The following is a 20,118-nucleotide window of genomic DNA, read 5'->3' as shown; positions in this document are numbered from 1 at the left end:
ACCTTTTGAATCTACAACAGCATAGCATTTTAACACATACTATGGATGCACTATAATATTAAAACATAAAACAAATGTTTGGTATACCTTGAAGCCTGTACTTTATCCAAGATTTAAGGACAAACTGTACCACACATAAGGCACTCTGGCAGATAGTTTACTCCAATTGCAACAGGTTCATATATCTCATATTTAACATCTCTTGATTAATAAAATCTCCAAGTGACTCCCTAAGCTCCAAATCACTTTTTTCATTAGAATCTTTGATAACTTACAAGTGAGCTTGTGTCCTCTTGATTAATACCTTTATCATTATGAGATGCCTCTATTTAATTCTGGTAAAACAACTTGTTTTGATGTCTATGTTTATAAATATTAATACAGTGATTTTGGCTTTGTTTAGAAGGTATGTCTTTCCCATTCATTTTCATTCAGTATGTGTCTTTGAGTGTCTCAGACAATATATGTTCTCGATTTTTCATCTAATTTGACAATCTCTGCTGCTCAATTAAAACATTAAAACCATTAACATGCAATTCAATATAACTGTTCTTATGGTCTTTATTCCTTCCTAACCATCATGTGCTTCCACTTGGAATCACTACCCTTCAACTTAAAGAATTTCCTTCAGCTTTCCTACACCTTGAGCTAGTTCCACCTTTCGAATGTCTGTGAAAGTCTTTACTGTACTTTCAATTTTGAAAGGTATTTCTATTGAATACAGAATTTCAGAGTGACAGTTTCCCTTTCAGCATTTAAAAATATTTTTACGTTGTCCTCTGGCTCCTATCATTCCTGCTGAAAAGGCAGACATCAGTTTTATCATTGTGCCATTGACTTTAATGTGCCCACTTCCACTCCCACTCTCCTTGGTTGCTTTATAACACATCAACTTTTAGAGTTTAAACATCAAATGTCCAAGTATGCTTTTCTCTGTATTCAATCTCTCTTATTCTGGGCATTGTTATTTTTTCATTAGTTATGGAAAATTTTTAACCCTTACACTTTCAAATATCAGTTCTGTGCCACTATCTCTCCCCTTATGGGTCTCTATTAATGATAAATGAATCATTCTTCTGACCATATCTCATGTGTCTCTTGCATTCTTTTCTCTTTGTCCTGTTCCCTCAACTTCAACCATTTTTTCTCTTGGTGTTTCAATACATCTATCCTGTCTTCGGCTGTGTCCAGTCCTCTGTTAAACCCATCCAATGGGTTAATTTCAGGTATGGTTTTAACTGTTCAATAGGTATTTCATTCTTTTTATATATTCACATTCTCTGTTGAAATTCTCCATTTTCCCCTCATTTTCTTTAACATATTAATCAAAGTTACTTTTATATATCTATCTTCTAACCATACCATATAGTGACTTCTATAAAATGCCATCAGATTTATGAAGAAAGCTCACCTTTACCCTACAGAAAGTAAAGCAAGTTTCTTACAGAAAATGCTGCTTCTTAGAAGTAAAAAGGAAAATTAGGATATGCTAGATTGTAGTCCATATGTCCCTATCAAAAAATCCTTACCTTTGCTAAGGTTTTCTTGGAGTAGATGTCAGTACGAAGACCAAAGTTCTGCAAATCAATTGGTTTTTCCTTGTTCTTCTCAGGAAAATTTAACATCTGCTGAGCAGCAGGAATCTATGAGTCAAATAAACAATAAATGGCTGTACTAACCTCTACAAAGTCAAGGGGACAAAAGTTTTTAAGGCTGTTTAATACTGGCACTTAAATGACTCCTGGTGGAGATTCTACAAAAAAAAAAAACCTTATGCTAAACTAATAAAATCTCAACATATAAGAAACTTTTTTTTGCCTCTCAAGTCACAGAGACAACAAACAAATTTTATTTAATGTTGCACAGTGGGGGCAATTTATAGATTTCCTTTGTGTTATTCCAATAGAAATGATACACATAATCTGATTGACATAATTATCTTTTCAAGAACGTGTGCACAGATGTCCACTTTCCAAATGTTAAGGAAAGGGAAGAAGTTCTAAACAATTTAAACAGTCTGCTTCTTGATTACTGTCTTTGATGGCAGAGGTGATAAAGGAGTCATGAGTTATGAAAGTAAATCTGTAACATGATAAGATAAAGCACAGACTCTTGGGATTAAGGAGAGAGCATTATCTTAAAACATAAAACATTCTTATGGACTCAAACTTTTACAACAGATAAAAACAAACACAACCTACCGGCTAAGAGACAGCACAATTATATGACTGTAACAGTAATTCCTGAATACAAATACTAGAAATGGTTGTCTGTTACTACTCAGACCTGAAGAATGAAAACTGAAACTGTTAGTCACTCAGTCGTGTCCAACTCCTTGCAACCCCATGGATTTTGGCCCACTAGGCTTCTCTGTCCATGAGATTTTTCAGGCAAGAATACTAGAGTGGGTTGCCATTTCCTTCTCGGGATCTTCTGGACCCAGGGATCAAACCCTGGTCTCCTGAAATGCAGGCAGATTCTTCACCATCTGAACCACCAGACCTGAAGAATGGGTGGTATTAATTTACCTGAGGTGATCGAAGATGTAGAGGAACAAGCCCCGAGGGGGTATCAGCTAACACATTGAAATGAGGAGTTGGAGGAGGCCCCATTGCCATGGGTCGACTTTCTGGATCCACCTGGTAATTAACAAGCCCCCACTGTTCTAAAAAGGCATGAACCCTGAAGGATAAACATCTGAAAGTTAAAAATCTAGACAATGTACCTCATCATCTTCATAACCATCATCACATTTCATTAAAAAAACAAACCAAGAAAACAAGTAAACACATTCTTTTGCAGGTTATGAACCTTTACAAAGTAACCGACAGTTTTGGTTTGAGAGACAGTCTCTACAAACTCAAAATAATGTTAATAATATAGCACCCCCAAACCAAGTAGAAAGCCTAATCTTTTCAACCACAGAAATGAGAACAAATACATGCCTGTGTAGGTCCACGGTGAAAGAACTCACACATAAACCAAACACAAATGGAAATCTACTTTTCTTTTCTTTTCTTTAGACAGATTTAGGGCACAGAGCTTATTCACTCCCCACCCTAACCCACTCTCTGTGGTCAGTTTATGATTAAAAGATGTAAAATGTGAATTTAAAAAAAGATGCTACTTTAGGTATTTTATTAACCAAGAAAACATCCAGTTTAATCAGCCTAACATTAGCGAAGTACCACTAACCATCTGCAGTGAAATATCTGAGAAAAAGTCCAGACATTTTTACCTCATCACAGCACACACATCTCCAGTTAAGTTCCTCCGACAAGCAGTGCTGGTTAAATATTCTTGGGGATTTAGGCGGTATGTGTCAATCATGAAATTTCGATATGCCAAGTATCTAAAAAGTAATGGCCAAATTCGTAAGGTGAACACACATCCTTTCAAAAACAATAACTCATAGAGCAAAGTAGTTTCACATTCTTCTGGCAAATACACCAAAAAGTTAAGACAATAGGCCAATAAATCAGAGTGATATTGTACTGACTATTAACAGTCATGCATGCAACTCAGGGTAAGAATCCCTAAAACACAAAACAACTGTCTGCTAACATGTAACAATAATAAGTACAATAGAGTAATGTGATGAAGTTAATGTGAAGTAAAAGAAGCACAGCCTTGGTCACAGAGGTGAATCGATAAATCCTTAGCTGCCTGCAAAATTTGCAAGTAACACTTCGTTACTCAGGCTGTCTCCCTAACTACACTACACTATACCTAGAATTTATTGTGTGCCAGCCTTAGGTCTAAGCACTGTTTGTGTGGTAACACATATAATCCTCACAATCTCTCTATAAGGTAGGATCTATTATTATTCCAATTATAGATGAGGATTAAAGAATTTGTCCCCAGACCACAAGGCTAGTCAGTGGAGCTAGAATTCAGCAGTGTGGTGACTCTGACATTAGCAAAGATTAACTAAGAAGAGTGCTTTAAGAAGCCCCTGCCAAACACATCCAAATAGTCAGGTTTTCTAAATACTGATCCCATTAAAATAACTATCAGTATCCGGATCACATCTTAACATTTCACTCACATCTCTGGGGTCTTGGATTTGTTTTTTCCATTGAAAAACTCAGGAAGAGCACGCCGTTCAATCACATGAATACTGAAGAGAAAAGAGAGAGAAACAATTAAGAGTCCTCTTAGAAAAGCAAAATCCTGAAATCTGAGTTAAGCTTGTTTAATTTTCAAAGTAAAAATGGATAAAACCAAAAACTGAGCACTACTTGCAAAATTTAATTGGCCTGCACAAGTTCCTATGTATTAACAGTATGTAATAACAAAACTAAAGAAAATATAATGTATACTAAAAAGTTAAATAAACTATAAAGTTAAAAAAAGATTTCCCTTTCTCACCTCTAATACTTTAACTACAGTCTTTCTATTCACATAACCAAACTCAAAAAGTTCTACCAACACACTGAAGGCTTTAGATTTTATGGAATTGTCCTAACATACCATAACTAGATGAAGAGCCAGAAGATACAAGAAGTTCTTTGGAAATCGTAGGACAAAAATCACAGTAACTGGTATGGCAACAAATTGGTGAAATGAATAACCAAAAGACAGTGGAATTGACAATGATCAGTTTCTCAGATTCAACATTAGTGCACATTTCTGACCAGTCCTCAGAAACTCTGAAGTGAACTTAATTTTTTAACAGAGTTTAGTGACTTACTACTTTTAAAAAGACCACAGCACTAATTTTTAACATTTAAATAAAAGCGTTGATAATTTTATAAAATGTTACAGGTGATAAGCACTGTAGAAACCATCAGGCCCAAAACATTCTACAAATGAACCAACTGTACATCTAGCACAGAAGTTTAGACATTAATGGCGGCTCAATGGTAAACAACCCGCCTGCCAATGCAGAAAACAGATTCAATCCCTGGGTTAGGAAGAGCCCCTGGAGGAGGAAATGGCAACCCACTCCATTATTCTTGCCTAGAGAAATTCCATGGACTGAGTAGTCTGGCAGGTTACAGTTCACAGGACTGCAAAGAGCCAGACAAGACTACGCATGCACCAGCGTTTTTCCAGATGATACATTTTAGTTTCTCAGTGGCTTTCCATGTACAGAGATTGCATGGGAAAAAGCAAATCAACAGTCTGTGAATACAAATAAAAGCATTCACTCTTTATTTGCTAACATTTAAATTATTTGAAATGAATATTACCAAATACTATAAACAAAATCAATCACCTGGAAACATCTAGGAAGATAATGTCTAAGATCAAATATGTTCCATAGATCTAATGAAATTCCAGGTTTTACTATAAAAAGAGTAACTGTAAGTAATTACAAACTGGTTCTAATATACTCTTAAGTTACAGGTTAGGAAGAAGCCAAAAAAACAATTTCACCAAGAACAAAACACATAAGGGTATGTAATCACAAGCACTTTCTTTTTCAAAATCTATGTCTGAAGTACTGGCAGTCGATTCCTTAGGTTCTGTGAATGAGTCAAGTAGTGGAAGGAGTGGTATCCAGAATTAGAAAGCCTGAGTTCTTCCAATGATCAACCCTGCAACTGAAACACTTCAACTGAGACAGCAGTTAGCTCATCTATAAACAGGGATATAACTAATACCTCTACTATCCTTCTAATAGCACACTTTGTGACATGCAAATGAAGTGTTTCTGGAACCTATAAAAACATACAAAGTTATTTACTGTTATGACTTTCTCCTTTTTTGAGAGGCAAATGCTAGTTTCTCAAACCATTCTGAATCTTCCAAATTTAAAACTCATTTAACATCATAATGAATGTAATGAAGACTGACCTTCAAAGTAGAGCTATTTACTTATTCTGTTTCAGCTTCCACTTATTCATAACATTGAGAAACGGCATGAAGAGTTAAGTTTTAAAAAGTATGCTGAAAAGTCTCACCAGTAGAGACCATACCTTCTGGTTTGGGGAAAAAAAGAAGGTATGACTCAAGTGGACCATCCACCCTATTCTTTTAAGGTGGTTTTATAGATATGTATTTAGGTGTATGTGTGTATAAATATATGTATACACATACACACACATATATATGTATATAAAGATATACAGGCACATATATCCTTAAAAATAACACAAAAACCATTGAAAGCAGGCAAAATATCCAAACAGGACCAAGAGATTCAGAGTGAAGGTGGCATCACTAGACTACGTATACAGTCTTCCAATGAAAGGACCTTAAAGAAACTAATCTATTTAGAGTTCTGGTACATTTATTTTAAAATAAAAAACTGTCAAACAAAAATCAGCCTGATATGAAACAGTTACACTTCAAAAGTAATCAAGAAGTAGGATATCTAGGTCTGCATTTACTTCCATCCATGTTCCAAGGATGCCACAGTGATTGTGGTAAATGACAAGGAGGATGCTGAGATGGGTGTTTTCTTGAACTCTTTTACATGCCAGGGTTTATATGTGAAAGAGCTCCTGTTTCCCGTTAACATAAAGCCATGACTGGGTAATCAGAGGAGTTTTTCTTTATGTATTTCCGTAACATTTAAAAATCACAGGGCTTCCCTGGTGGCTCCGTGGTAAAGAATCCACCTGCCAATGCAGAAGATGGGGTCTGGATCCCTGGTCCAGGAAGATCTCACAAGACCAATTAAGCCCATGAGCCACAACTACTGAGCCTCCACTCTATTATCCAGAGTCCAGGAAGTACAACTACTGATCCTGTGTGCCACAAGTACTGAAGCCCGTGCACCCTAGAGCCCATGCTCCACCACAAGAGAAGCCACTGCAAATAAGAAGCCTGCATCCCACAACTGGATAGCGGCCCCTGCTCATTTCAACTAGAGAAGAGACTGCATGGCAATGAAGAAGCAGCACAGCCAAAATTACATACACAAAATTATTTTTTTAAATCTGTTAAAAAATCATATAATAAACATCAGTATTTTATAATAATTAAATACTCAAGCCTTTGCCTGTCTGAACTAAAACTGACGCCAAATGAGTTAGGCTTAAGTTTATAAAATTTGATAACCCTAAGTTACAACATAATCTAGTTTCTATCCCTAAGTAAAACAACTAAAAGAACACATTCCAGAGTTAAAATAACTTTCCATCCCCCATCATCTAGCGTGACAGGGATTACCGATGAGAGGACTTGGGCAGAAGAGCACAGTACTGTTTCAAGGCAAGTGTCCCCACTCCTCAGTGCCAAGTTCACAGATATAAGCACACACTCACCAGTTATAATCAAACCACGATGCATAGCTAGGAATAATAATGTGATTGGTCTGCTCAGTCACATTATCTTCACCAGGGTCAACGGATCTACTCTGATCACCTTTGCCAGGATCTTCATCTTCCTACAGAAAATAAGCCAAAGTTGAGAGACATAAGGAATAGCTTTCAAACTTCTGACAGCAGTTTACAGAAAATGCAGCTAGCTGATCCAATTTCAAGGACTAGGAAAACAAATGTCAAGGAAAAATAGCTTTTCACAGTTTTTAAAGGTACCTTCAAAAGATGTCTGGATGAGAGAGCAGATTTTATTCCTCCTTTTTAACAGATCAGGGAATCAACTCAAAGGCGGCCTGAAACTTTTTCCACAGTAGCCTGCATCGTATTTGTCTAGTTTTCCCTAATCCTAGGATCAGAAATCTAAATGACTAGTTCTCAATTTATAAGGAGGTTAGCTCAATGACACTAGTGAAACCTAATGATAAAGTTTCTCCAGTTTCAAAGACTGAGTATTAAGCATCCACCAACAGCTATATGTGCATTACCTCACTTACTCCTCACAGTAACAGCAGGTACTATTTATCATCTCTTCTGTGGATGAGAAAATGATGTACAGAGCTAATAACATCAACAGGACAAAATTTCAGAAAATCCAGCTAGAGGGCCTACACTGTTAACCATTCTCACTGCCGGAAATTAGCTGAAATTTATCGTATTTATGAAGGTTTTACAACTGAATTCACCTAAAAACCTGGCTTTGCGAATAGTAATTGCAAATACCACTGCACTAGGTCAAAACAAAAGAAGACTTTTATACTACAATAATCACTTTTAAATAATATCATTTAACATACAGTTTATATTCAAATGGATCCAAGTGTCCCAGAAATGTCTATTACAGATTTTCCTCCCCAAACCAGAACCTGATCATGGAGTCCAGATACATCTCTTTGGTCTTCTTTAACCTCCTCCTCCTTTTGCAAGGAGGAGGAGTTTTACGATGGCTTGTAGAGTATGTTCCAATCTCTATTTAACTCAATGATTCCTTATAATTAACTTCACATTAAATGTTTTTATCAAGATACTATAGGAAATAAATTTTTTGACACTGAGGTGTTTTCAAACTGTATAGGGTTATTTCTATTAACCTTTTATCTGTGGTGCTTTTACTGTTTTAACCTTATGAAACTCTTTTAAGAAAGCAGTCAAGTTTTGAATCATATTCTTTTATAATGATTCCAGAGTTTAATTTCTACATTTAAGGTAATTCAACCTATATTTCCTGGTAAGGATCTAGTTAGTGCTAGAAACTTAAGACAATAGTTTCCTTAAGATCAATGAATATCAAAAAAAAATTTAAAGTATGAAAGCACTAAGGAAACTGGTTGTTACTTAAATAATGTTAAAGCAAAAGTGTTAATATTGATTACAAAGGTAAGAAATTTTATTTCCCAAACCAGGGAAGCTAGTGAAAACCATGCTTATGATTAAGTTGCTTTTGTGCCACAGGTTTTACGAATTAAATGTGATTCAATTCAGAAAATTTTCTTGAGGAAAAGCAGGGAAAGGCTGGCACTGAAATGAATAAAAGCTGACAGGAGAATGACACTGTGGGACCAGTTACTGGAGTAACCACCTCTAACTGTCTTAGCTTTAAGTTATACAAAAAACTTGTCCACAGTTTCAAAATTACTCTCATTCTTGATGTTAAAAATTTGGGAAATTCTCTGGCTTGTATTTTGCTCTCTTTTACTACCACACAATACTATATACTCTAAATGATGACATCTCCTCACAAGCGTAATATTCATCAATGTTAATAAGTTGATTAATACAGAATACTTCTCTGAATACAAAAGTTTGATTTCAAAGAAAAAATTGTAAGAACGATTCAGTTAAAAAGCCATCTACACAAGAGTTTCTTGAAATACTTTTCCTTGAAATCCTGTCATGAATATTTTCACTTCATGAATGTATAAAAAACAGTAAATGTCACTATGGGGAAGTTCTCTGACTCACTGAAAAAGAAAAAAAAAGAACTATTCATTTTCAGCATTAAGGAAGTTATTTCAAGGAGATTAAAGATTAGTTACACATCTTAACACAGAGATTACAGCCTGAATAAATAGTGGGGCCATTTATTTAAAGAGAAGCAAACCCTGCCTGAAATCCAACATCATCCAAGAGCTTAATTATTCTTATGTCTCCAGAGCAGAACCGATGAAACATGAAGTAACTGTAAAACTCAAAAGAGGTAAAGAGTGGACTGGGGCTGCACTAACAGAAATGGGAGTGAGAAAATCAAAGCAAGGCACTGTCCCTGCTCACCTGGAACACTGTGCAGCTGATTATTCACATGAAACCAGGAGAGAAATGGAACCAGAAACCACAGTATATGAGAAATGCTTACCTGGGAGAATGGCAATTCCTCCTGATAACATTGTAGGGGGTCAAGAAAGACAAACTATTTGGGGGGGCGGGGTAGGGGTTTTAAACAAAAATTTTAAAAATCAGAAGAATCTCAGAATATTTCTAAGGACACTTGCAGTTCAGTATGTCTATTGCTGAACACACAGGACCCTTAAGAGTTACTACTGCACCAGGCCTAACTAAATAAATCATTACCTTTCCGCCTGTCGTGACTGTTTCTTCATCCTGCTCATCTGCAAAATCAAACATGGAACTGATTTAACAGGTAAATGCTCTTTGGATTACTTGGAAACTTTAAGGTTTAAGGAAATGATACTGGACAGAGACAAGGCAAAAAGGAGAGCATTATTAAAGCAAATTCACTGTGAATAATTCAGTAAATGAGATCCGTACACAGGAGCATAGAGGTGACTAAAAATTCAAAGCACAAATCATTAGATTTCCAACAATAGGGAATTTATAATTAATTACTGCTTGGCCTACAATCTTAGTCACAATCTTACTTAATAACAGGTAAGGGACTTGATTAGGGCTCCAGCCTCCTGAAGTTTAGTGAAATGAAGTAATGACATTTCAGATCCCAGAGGAAATGAATAAAGAATGCGGAGTAAAGAAGGAGGTGATAATCAATCCCTAAGGACAAAGTTCTGGTAAGAGTATTTATATATACCTTCTGAGGATAGGGACTCCAGGACCTAAATGCTAGCCTTGCAAAAGAACAGAGGCAAATCCATGTATAATTTAAATAGCTGACTTCCATAGCAGAAAGGCAGATAACTTTCCACAGTGCAAAGGGTAAGAGGTTACGGCACAAATAATTACATTATTAACTTCCTATAGTATTTTTATTTTTAATATAATTATTCTGAGTCTTGGCAGTGATGAAGCACTGTAAAGCTGAAAGAGAATACAAGGAAGCCATCTTTTCAGTATTTTGCCATTATTCATTCAGCAAATATTTCTAAGAATCTGCTACTTGAAAAGCACTAAATAAATTGCTCAGACTAGGGGTCAGGATCTCTAGCCCACAGGCTAAATCTGGCCCACTGCTTGTTTCTGTAGGGAATCTGGGGAAGTGACTTGGTGTGTTCCTAACCGATAGTTAACTGATAGGAAGGGTGGTGTACTGCGCCTAGACTGTGGCACAACACAGCTTGTGATGAATTTCTGCAGCGTGAAATTTTGGTGTGTGTTAGGCAGAGGGTACCCTACATGACCAATAAGAACAATGATCTTGGACTCTCAAAGGGGCTTCTGTGGCTGGAAACACTGCACGCGTGCTGCCACAGGAAGAGTGTACTCCGTGTGACCTCTCAGGTGAGCGAGCACATGGGAGGAAGCCTGCATGCAGACTCTGCCTGTATCATCTTCCCTTATGATCTGTTCATGCTGCCTATGTCGCTCTGATATATGTCAGCGGAGGGTACAACTAAATGCTGAGTTCTACCAGTCCTTCCAGAGAATCTCCAAACCTGGGCATGATCTTGGGGATTCCTATCTCACCTGCAAGTCAATGTGATTTTTGCATTTTTGAATGATGAAATTTAAAAAATTAACTGAAATTCAAATTTCAGTGTCCTTAAATAAAAGTTTTATTGGAATAAGCCATGATTATTTGTTTATATATTATGGATGGCTGCACCTGCATTATAATGGCAAACTTGACTAGTTGTACCAGAATGCCTAAAATATTTATTATCTGGCCCTTTTTAGAAAAAAAGTTTGCCAACCCCTACTTTAGGGATGTTTAAATACATCCTTTAAATGATATAAATATAGTATTTTAACAGGTAATAAGGAACTAGCATTCCAACATTTAACTTAATTTTATTTATTATCTATTATGCACCAGCCACTGTCCAAATGCTAAAGACACAATGATGAAAAAAAAAATCCCCTGTATTTATGGAGCTTACATTCCAGTTATGAGTGGTAGGAGACTGAAGAGAAAATAAAAGATACCAAATGCTGACAACTGCTATACAGAAAATAAAAACAACGTATTTCAGAGAGGAATTGAGTGGGTAGATCTTTCAGAGTCCATATACCGGGAAGCCTCTCTGAAAAGGTGACATTTAAGCTAAAACTTGAGAGAAGGACAAAGCAAGCATTTCACAGAGGGAAAGAAGCCAAATCAAAGGGCCTCAGGTGGGGATGTACCTGATGACTTCACAAAACTGAAAGACGAGTGAGCATGAGAGAGAGGCTGTAAGAAATGAGCAGAGTGCAGTGAGACAGAGCGCTGCACTACCGAAAGACCTGGATCTGGATCTGTGCTCTCTCAGTAGCTGTGCGCTTAGGAATGTTCCTGAACCTCAGAAGTCTTCATTTCCTAATCAATAAATTGGGGCTAACATGGTTTTATGCAAAAATGCAGACATTTATAGAATGACACCTGACATGTCTCATGTAACATAAAGATGGACACTGTTCCTTGATTTTTAAGTTAGAAACAAATAGCCACAAAGAAGCAGTGTGGTAAGTTACAGTATTACCGACATTAGTCCTCCTACTCTGCACAGGGACTATTTTTTCAGAGGAAGTGACTAACAGAAAGAAATCTGGGTAAAGCTGTCAAAAATGAGCTTTTGTCCTTTGGGTCATAGTAAACCAAAGGATAATCAACTTCTCACTAGATGCTGGTAGTACAATAATCGCTCTCTGGTCAAATTATACTATTTCATTTCAGTTTAACAGATTTTTGTCCTTGAGGGAGTCTTGGTACCCAATGGAAATACACTTCTGATAATACAGTATACTGATTCCTAGATGGTGGTACAGAGTCAATGTTGTCCTCCTGCCAGGTATGGACACATGCACTCTCACCTCAGCCCCTGGATACTGACCTTTTAGAGATTTCAACAAAGAAATGACTGGGTATACTTAGCTTGGTGGCATATAAGGCAAAATATGGATCAGTTAAAACAATGAACAACTCTGAACAATTCCCAGTTGATGGATCAGTCAGGTTATAGCCAATGCAGAAAGTCAAATGCTTAAATGATCCTTGGGAAGCCTGTTGGTCTGTGGATGTAAAGTCAGGACAAAAACTTCAGATTCCAAAGAGTCAAACCCTTCAGTTACGGTCAGCAGCATCCGCAAGCACAGCCCTCCTGAGTGAGACCTCTACCTGCTCACTAACACAAAGGGAAGATCCCCTATACCTAGCACTGAAACTCTCTATCCAGTCAGGACCTCATTCCTTCCCTAATCATGGCTTCAATCTGACTCCTCTGATCAAGTCTACCACAAAAATACTACAACAGACACCTCACTTTTAAAAGAACAATTGTCCACTCCCTTAAAACTATGGAATAATTCTTTTTTGGGATTTAACTTTTAAAATATAAACTAGCATTCTGTTTAACAAACTGTCTCAGTGAAGATTATTCAAGTCTTAAGAATATTTCACACTGCCAGAGCACTGAGAATATAGAACATAATACTGTATATCATTAGCTTTTGTGTTTTTGGCCTTTCGGTCAGTAGATAAATGATGGTTATAAAACAGACAATATAAACTTATGGACAATGAAAATTATTACTAGCTATTTAAAATCTATATTCTGTTACTAATGTTAAAAACAGCTATGAAAGAAGCATTTTGATAGTAACTTTATTTTGTTGACCTAATAGTACCTCTCTATAAACTGTCATCAAGACACTTTTCTGCTTCACTTTCAACATAATCAAAAACAGAATCATCCACTGATGTCCGATGACAGGCTTGAAGCCAGAAAAAGCAGGATGTATTTAGTGAAATGAAGTAGAAAAATGCTCCCAAACACCCACACGTCTGCCATCAAGAATCACAGCAATTAATTTGAAATACAGAATTCACCTGACTAGGAGATAGTAAAGCCAAGACTCTTTTTCCACGTAAGGAGATCTTGAATATCCCCATTAGGTCTAAAATCCCATCAATTCATAAATTTAATATATACTGAAAATACTAGGATTCCCTTTGACTTTCACAAATGAACAAAGTAATTGAGATCATTACTTCATATATAACTTTCATGAAAAAAGACGTTTCAAACTATTTTTAAAAATTGGAACAAATGACTACACTCTTTTCTACCCTCACAACACATCCGAGAGTTAGACCTTACTTGTGAAAATGTACTCAATACCCTGAAAATACAGTAGAAGGATGATGTGACTCTCATTTTATCCTGTTAAGGAAACTTTCTGTTGGCTTACAAAGTATTAACAGTTACCAGATTTTTGTTCTGAAGACATAATCAATTTGCACATATCATGAAACAAGTATTCCAGGCAGATTATAAAAAGCGCATTAACTACAACTGTTTCCTTAAAACTCAGATATTCTGATTTAGGTATCATCCTACCACATTTGCTGGTTTGCAAGAAAACATTATGCAGAGAGAAGGAAATTCATAAGAATGCAAAGAATGGACCATAAGAAATTAAATTTCCTAATAGGTAACTAAGCAACAATGGTACTAACCTAGCCATAGTAAGTATCTGTGCTGGAAAGCACAGCAACTGAAAATGACACCTCTCAGTAAAGAAAGGATTCTCAAAGGACCTGACATATCTCTGAGACAAAACAACACGAAACTATAGATTTTGATTTTTACCTAGATCGGCCACAGTTCCTCCTTTAACAGGTGTATTTTCACTATCTTTCTTTGGGTTTACTAGAAAGAAAGAAAAAAAAATCATGCTTTAAGGGGAAAGTTCTACTTGTTTTTAAGAAAACAGAACAGAAGATTAAAAAATACATGAATCTCAGGGCAACTCTACTGTCATTCAATACTCACCTCCAAGTAAGTATCTTAAGCTCAGCTAAGAAATATCAACAAAGTAACAGACTATATTTTGTATTAATTAAATAAGCAGAACTCTTCTGTCATCATAGAAGTAAACAATACAGAAATACAGATAAAACCCTGAAAAGAACCTTTTAACCCCTTTACCAAAATTATGTTTTATTATTCTTTTGTACGCTTGTGCATCCCCATTTGTGTGCCATTCATTAAGCCAGACAAATTGAGGGAGCACTGATACCTTTCACATCAGTGGAGACTTGAAAACATCCCGAGGGTTTTAAATCTTACGGGTGTAAAGTTATCATTCTGTGCTTAATCCTTAGTATTCTCTTTATCTCATGTTATAATGCACCTATGTATCTTTCCATGCATTTTTAGTTACATCTTCTTTTTTTGTTCTTTTGGCTGCACCACAAGGCATGCAGGATCTTAGTTCCTCAACCAGGGATCAAACCTGCACCCCTGCAATGGAAGCACAGAGTCTTAACCACTGGACCGCCAGGGAAGTCCTCTTTCATTTTTAAGAGCCTCTGTGTCCATGAGTGGATCAGAAGGTAACTAGCCCTATGTCAGCGGAAACTTAATTTATCTTCAATTTTTCATTACTCTCTAATCAACATTCTTTTATACTTATCTTCACAGAGACATGCAATTATTTAATAGGGATTCTGAAATTAAGACTGCTACTGGATGTGTACTTTTTTATTTTGGCCACACCACGCAGCAAGCATAGGAATCTCAGTTCCCTGACTAGGGATTGAACCTGTCCGTGCCCCCTGCGTTAGAAGCACAAAGTCTTAATCAGTGGACTGCCAGGAAAGTCCCTGGATGTACCCATTTTTAAATTTAGGAGATAGCCAAATCATGTTAAGTGGCTTCATCAATTTATACTTCCACTGAGAACTAGGGACACACAGCAAGGGGACACACATCCCATGGCACTGCTGAGAGGGAGTAAATCACAGCTAACATCCCCATGTCTACGCAAAAGGAGACAAACCATTTTTTGGAAGAACCACTTCCTCTATGTTGGGTACAGGTGTTGGGTCTTCCATGTCCTTGGTAAGATCTTCCTGCTCATCTTCCTCTTTCTGACTTCTCCGCTTCCCATAAAGACTAGCTTGGCTAAGACACAAAAGATATGTGAGCACAAGACTGACTACAGCTACTTATAGCAAACAATTTCAGAGATTTTAACTGTATTGTTGGGAATCTATGCTCAGAATCACTTTAAGAAACAAACATAAATCCAAACAAATTAGATACATTCCCCAAATTACATCTAACCTGTCAAGAGGAAAATAAAAATTACAGGGCATAAGAAATGGCCACAGAAATCCTACAATTCAAACTGGAGACAGTATCCTAAAAGGCAATTATATCAGTATAGCAAAAAAAAACTTTGCCTTGGAAATACAGCAAGTATTTTAAAGATCATAAAGAATCACACAAGAAATTTTCTTGAAGATATATACAACTAAGTGGGTGGTTTGGGTTTTTTTTCTTTTGGTTTGTTTGTTTTTTGTATTCTTCCTGGCTCTCTGTATCATCCAAACACCAGGAACTGCAAAGTAAAATCACTAAAGGCAGTACTAACATTTAAATTTGTAAAAATTGCCATTGCTCTTTCATCAATTCAAGCAAATCAACATCTATTTTTAAAACTAACACACACAAGAAAGCCTATTTAAAGTTCACACAAGAATGGACTGATTCCTTATCTTGAAGAATTACAGGAACTACCTCATTTAATGTGATGTGTATTGACACAAAAAAAGGAATAAAAGGACCAAAAAAAAAAAACCACCCGCAGAGAGTTAGTCAAATGACAGTTAAGCTAAACCTTGGGAACTAAAACAATTCACTAAAAAGTTGGCTATGTTTCAGGATGAGTAAAAGCATAAGAAAAAAAAAACTTCTGTTTTGGGATAATACTTTAGAATATACTGACAGGGAAATGAGAATGGAGAAATAGAGTGAAGATTCCTCACACTGCTGAGAGAACGCACACAGCTCTCTTTCTACAGCGACAACGTGTGGGCACAGGTGAGACTAAGGTATAGAGTGTAAAATAATTTTTAAAATAAAAATTATAGGACAAATTTTTAAGCCTATGAAATTAAAGGGGACAGACAGATCAAATACTTTAAAAGCAAGAAAAGATGCAAGGAAGATGAATATAACAAATGTTAGGAAAACAGGTTTCAAGATATTTTCGTTAGATAGAGTATTCTAAGGGGGAATTTAAACCAGCAAAGTCCTGCTCATTAGAAGGCAGATGCATACATTTATTTGGGGAACGTCAATGTGGTGAGTTTTATACTCAAAAGAATGACGCTTCCCTGGTGGCTCAATGGTAAAAAACCCACCTGCCAAAGCATGAGACGCGGGTTCAATCCCTGGGTTGGCAAGATTCCTGAAGGAAATGGCAACCTAATCCAATAGTCTTGCTGGGAAATCCCATGAAAAGAGGAGGTAGGCAGGCTACAGTCCATGAGATCACAAAAGAGCTGGACATGACTAGGTGACTGTAAACAACAATACTTACAGTAGAGGCTAAATGCCACCACTGTGAGCTTCCTGGACATAACGTTTTGGTTCTGTGGCCACTCCTATCCTAGCAGCCCATCTTAGGCCATAAAGGGAAAAGTAACATAGCAATTTCAGGCCCCAAAACACTTGGAAAAGTTGTTATATTACAGGTAGCTCTGAAATCTCTGAACATCAACAGTACATTTCAGAATTTATGAAATTTATTTCCTAAATTTGTAAGTTTAGGAAATAAGGTTACCCTCAACGCCCAAAGAACAATCTATTTTAATAACAAATATATGTGACTTGACAAAGATAACAAAAATCTTTTCTGTATCTGTGACTAACTCATTATTATTATTTATGAGACTAAGAGTTTCTTAAATTCTCTAAAAGCTTCTACACATGTTTAAGAATGCTTCAAGTAACCTTTCAAGAAATAGTGTGACTCAAGGCATGCTCTGGGCAGCAAAAGGCAAATGTGGCTAAAGAAAGTCACAAAAGGAAACCAATGGAAAAAGATGTCTGCACTGTGAAGGTCTACTTGACAACAGCCAGAAATTCAACTAATTCACTATCACATGAGAAGAATAAATTCTGTAAACTCTCATCTTCTAAAACTAAACTGTAACCTTTAATAAACTTTAAAATATATTTTGAGCTAGACAACCATGAAATTATTAAGTATTTACTTAATATACATTTATTATGTACATAATATATACTATGTATTATGGACCATCTGTTATCTACTTCAGGGCAGGAAGACCTATACAAGGTCTTTAAAGTCTCACTTAATCCCCACAAGAACCTACTCAATAGAAACCAAAACCTCCACTCCAGCAAGATTCACTAAATACAAATGTGTCTTACTGAACAAGGCACTACACTGCTATACCATGCAGAACATAACACAGAGGTTCACTCCTCCGTAAGTCACTTGGATCACGTACAGGACCAGGTGGTAAAATCAGGGAAATACAGTACCAAGTCCAAGCTAGACTTCCTACAGCCAAACGTCCCCTGTGAAGGTAAAAATCTGGGAAGTCCTTTAGAGTTTGTTTCAGGGCCTCCTGCATCACAGTGCAGTTCTTACCCTTTCTTCCCACTCTTCTTCCGGGATTCTGTGGGTGTGGGGGGCGGAGGGGAAGGTGAATGTTTCCTCTTTCGAGCATTAGCTGATGCTTTTCTATCTCTTCTCTCTGGACTTCTGACTGGCTAGGAAGAAGGAAATGGAAATAAAGATCAGCCAGCTTTGTTGATGTCTCAGTTTCCACAAATCCTTGTCCAAAACTAAAATTTCACAAAGAAGATGTCAAACCTACTAGCTCAGAGTAAATGAAAGGCACAACATAAAGCATCCTGGACCATTAGCAGCCAGAAGACTTTCCCTACCTTCCAGGTGACACACCATCGATAGATACGTAAGAACCATCCCACAGGTATTCAAACTTTGCTAGAGAACAGACATGCTCAAACCCTGTACAACTAAAAACTGTTCCTGTTCAAATTCTGTGTTTCGGGGGGGTGGGGGAGGAGGAGGGAAGAGAAGGGAGGGGAAACATTTACAATAACCACTGGAAAAAACATGGAACACATGCTATTAAATTAATGAATACAAAGACTGGCTGAATAACCATGTGAAAGAGTACCAGAACCTACTCCTAGTTCATCATTAAAAGAAATACAAGAGATGATTCAAAAGAAGTAAAATTTAATAAGCCTGCAATTTTTTATTTAAAAGCCAACCCACAGGAGTAAAACTACTCCTGTTTGCAGATGACATGATCTTACATATGGAAAAAGAATCCACAAAAACACTCTCAGAGCTAATAAATGAGCTCAGTAGAGTTGTAACATGGGCCTGCAATGTAGGAGACACTGGGCTGATTCCTGGCTCGGTAAGTTCCCCTGGAGAAGGGATAGGCTACCCACTCCAGTATTCTTGGGCTTCCCTGATGGCTCAGACAGTAAAATCCACCTGTAATGCGGGAGACCTAGGTTCGATCCCCGGGTTGGGACGATCCCCTGGAGGAGGGCATGGCAACCTATTCCAGTATTGTTGCCTGGAGAATTCCCATGGACAGAGGAGCCTGGCAGGCTATAGTCCATGGGGTCACAAAGAATCGGACGTGACTGAGAAACTAAGCACAGCACAGAGTTGTAAGATATACTGAAAAATCAATACACAAAAGTCAGTCTGTAGGTGATAATTACTAATTTAAAAGAACAGATCATAATAAATACACCTAAAATGATCCAAAGTATTGTATCTGAGGTTAAAAAAAGAATCAGAGATTAAAACATCAATTAAACATCAGTGTCCTCTGGTATCCTCATACTGCTTACAACTATCCATTTCCTTTCAGAAGCTCTGTAGCATCAAATTCAGAATGTGGATTATCTTACAGGCCAATCAAAGAAGTTTTTGTTTGTGTGTGGCCACAACCAAGTGGCATACAGGATCTTAATTCCCCAACAAGATACTGAACCCATTCCCTCTGCAGTAAAAGCACAGTGTCTTAACCACTGGACCACTGGGAAAATCCCCTGATCAGAGAAGTTTTAAAGAAAATCTAAACCACATATCTCTGATTGTATAGTCTGAAGTTAAAAGTTTTAAAGGGGGATATTAGTTTTTATATAATCCCCCCTAAAATAAGTGAATAAACAACCTAAATCGGAGCAGGAGTAGATCTGAATATGCCAATTCAATAATGTAGTGTGGAAATCAGAGTATTTCCAGTAACAAAAGACTCGGCTTGAAATACATTAAGGAGAAACAAATACATAAGCATGTAAGTGAGATGGCTGAATGGCATTGCTGACTCAATGGACATGAGTTTGAACAAACTCAGGGAGACAGTGAAAGACAGAGAAGTGTGGTGTGCTGCAGCTCATGGGGCTGCAAAGAATCGGACATGACTTAGCAAATGAACAACAACATAAGTGGGGGAAGAGTAAAATTTTAAAAAAATTCAAGTCAAATGCCAAAGAAAATAGGAATTTAAAAGATATGAAAAAGACTCAGCTTTTAAATATTTTTTTCTTAAAAATAAAGAATCTTCAGTGTGTGACAAACAGTTTTAGTAAGAAAGTCTCAGGGCTGAAAATAGGTACGAAAGAACTATACGTTCTAAATTATT

The 20,118-nt window shown here is 36.8% G+C and overlaps 1 protein-coding gene across 1 annotated transcript in view; it reads right to left on the bottom strand.

The window, feature by feature from the left end:
- Nucleotides 1-20,118, bottom strand: part of SMARCC1 (SWI/SNF related BAF chromatin remodeling complex subunit C1) — a 125,630-nt gene that overhangs the window by 63,411 nt on the left and 42,101 nt on the right. The window contains exons 10-18 of the mRNA XM_086368291.1: nt 18,069-18,190; nt 15,441-15,565; nt 14,249-14,308; nt 9,840-9,877; nt 7,218-7,339; nt 4,049-4,120; nt 3,239-3,352; nt 2,529-2,682; nt 1,530-1,643 (exon numbers count right to left, since the gene is read on the bottom strand). Of these exons, the coding sequence (XP_086224417.1) occupies nt 1,530-1,643; nt 2,529-2,682; nt 3,239-3,352; nt 4,049-4,120; nt 7,218-7,339; nt 9,840-9,877; nt 14,249-14,308; nt 15,441-15,565; nt 18,069-18,190 (921 nt within the window). The remainder of the gene's footprint in view (nt 1-1,529; nt 1,644-2,528; nt 2,683-3,238; nt 3,353-4,048; nt 4,121-7,217; nt 7,340-9,839; nt 9,878-14,248; nt 14,309-15,440; nt 15,566-18,068; nt 18,191-20,118) is intronic.

Source organism: Bos grunniens, chromosome 22, assembly GCF_055505025.1.
Source record: "Bos grunniens cultivar Pamir isolate PY7600 chromosome 22, Bosgru_T2T1.0, whole genome shotgun sequence".
In the NCBI taxonomy this organism is placed as follows: Eukaryota; Metazoa; Chordata; class Mammalia; order Artiodactyla; family Bovidae; genus Bos; species Bos grunniens.
Note: the sequence above shows the minus strand (reverse complement) of the source record. Positions and strands in the feature narration are given on the sequence as shown.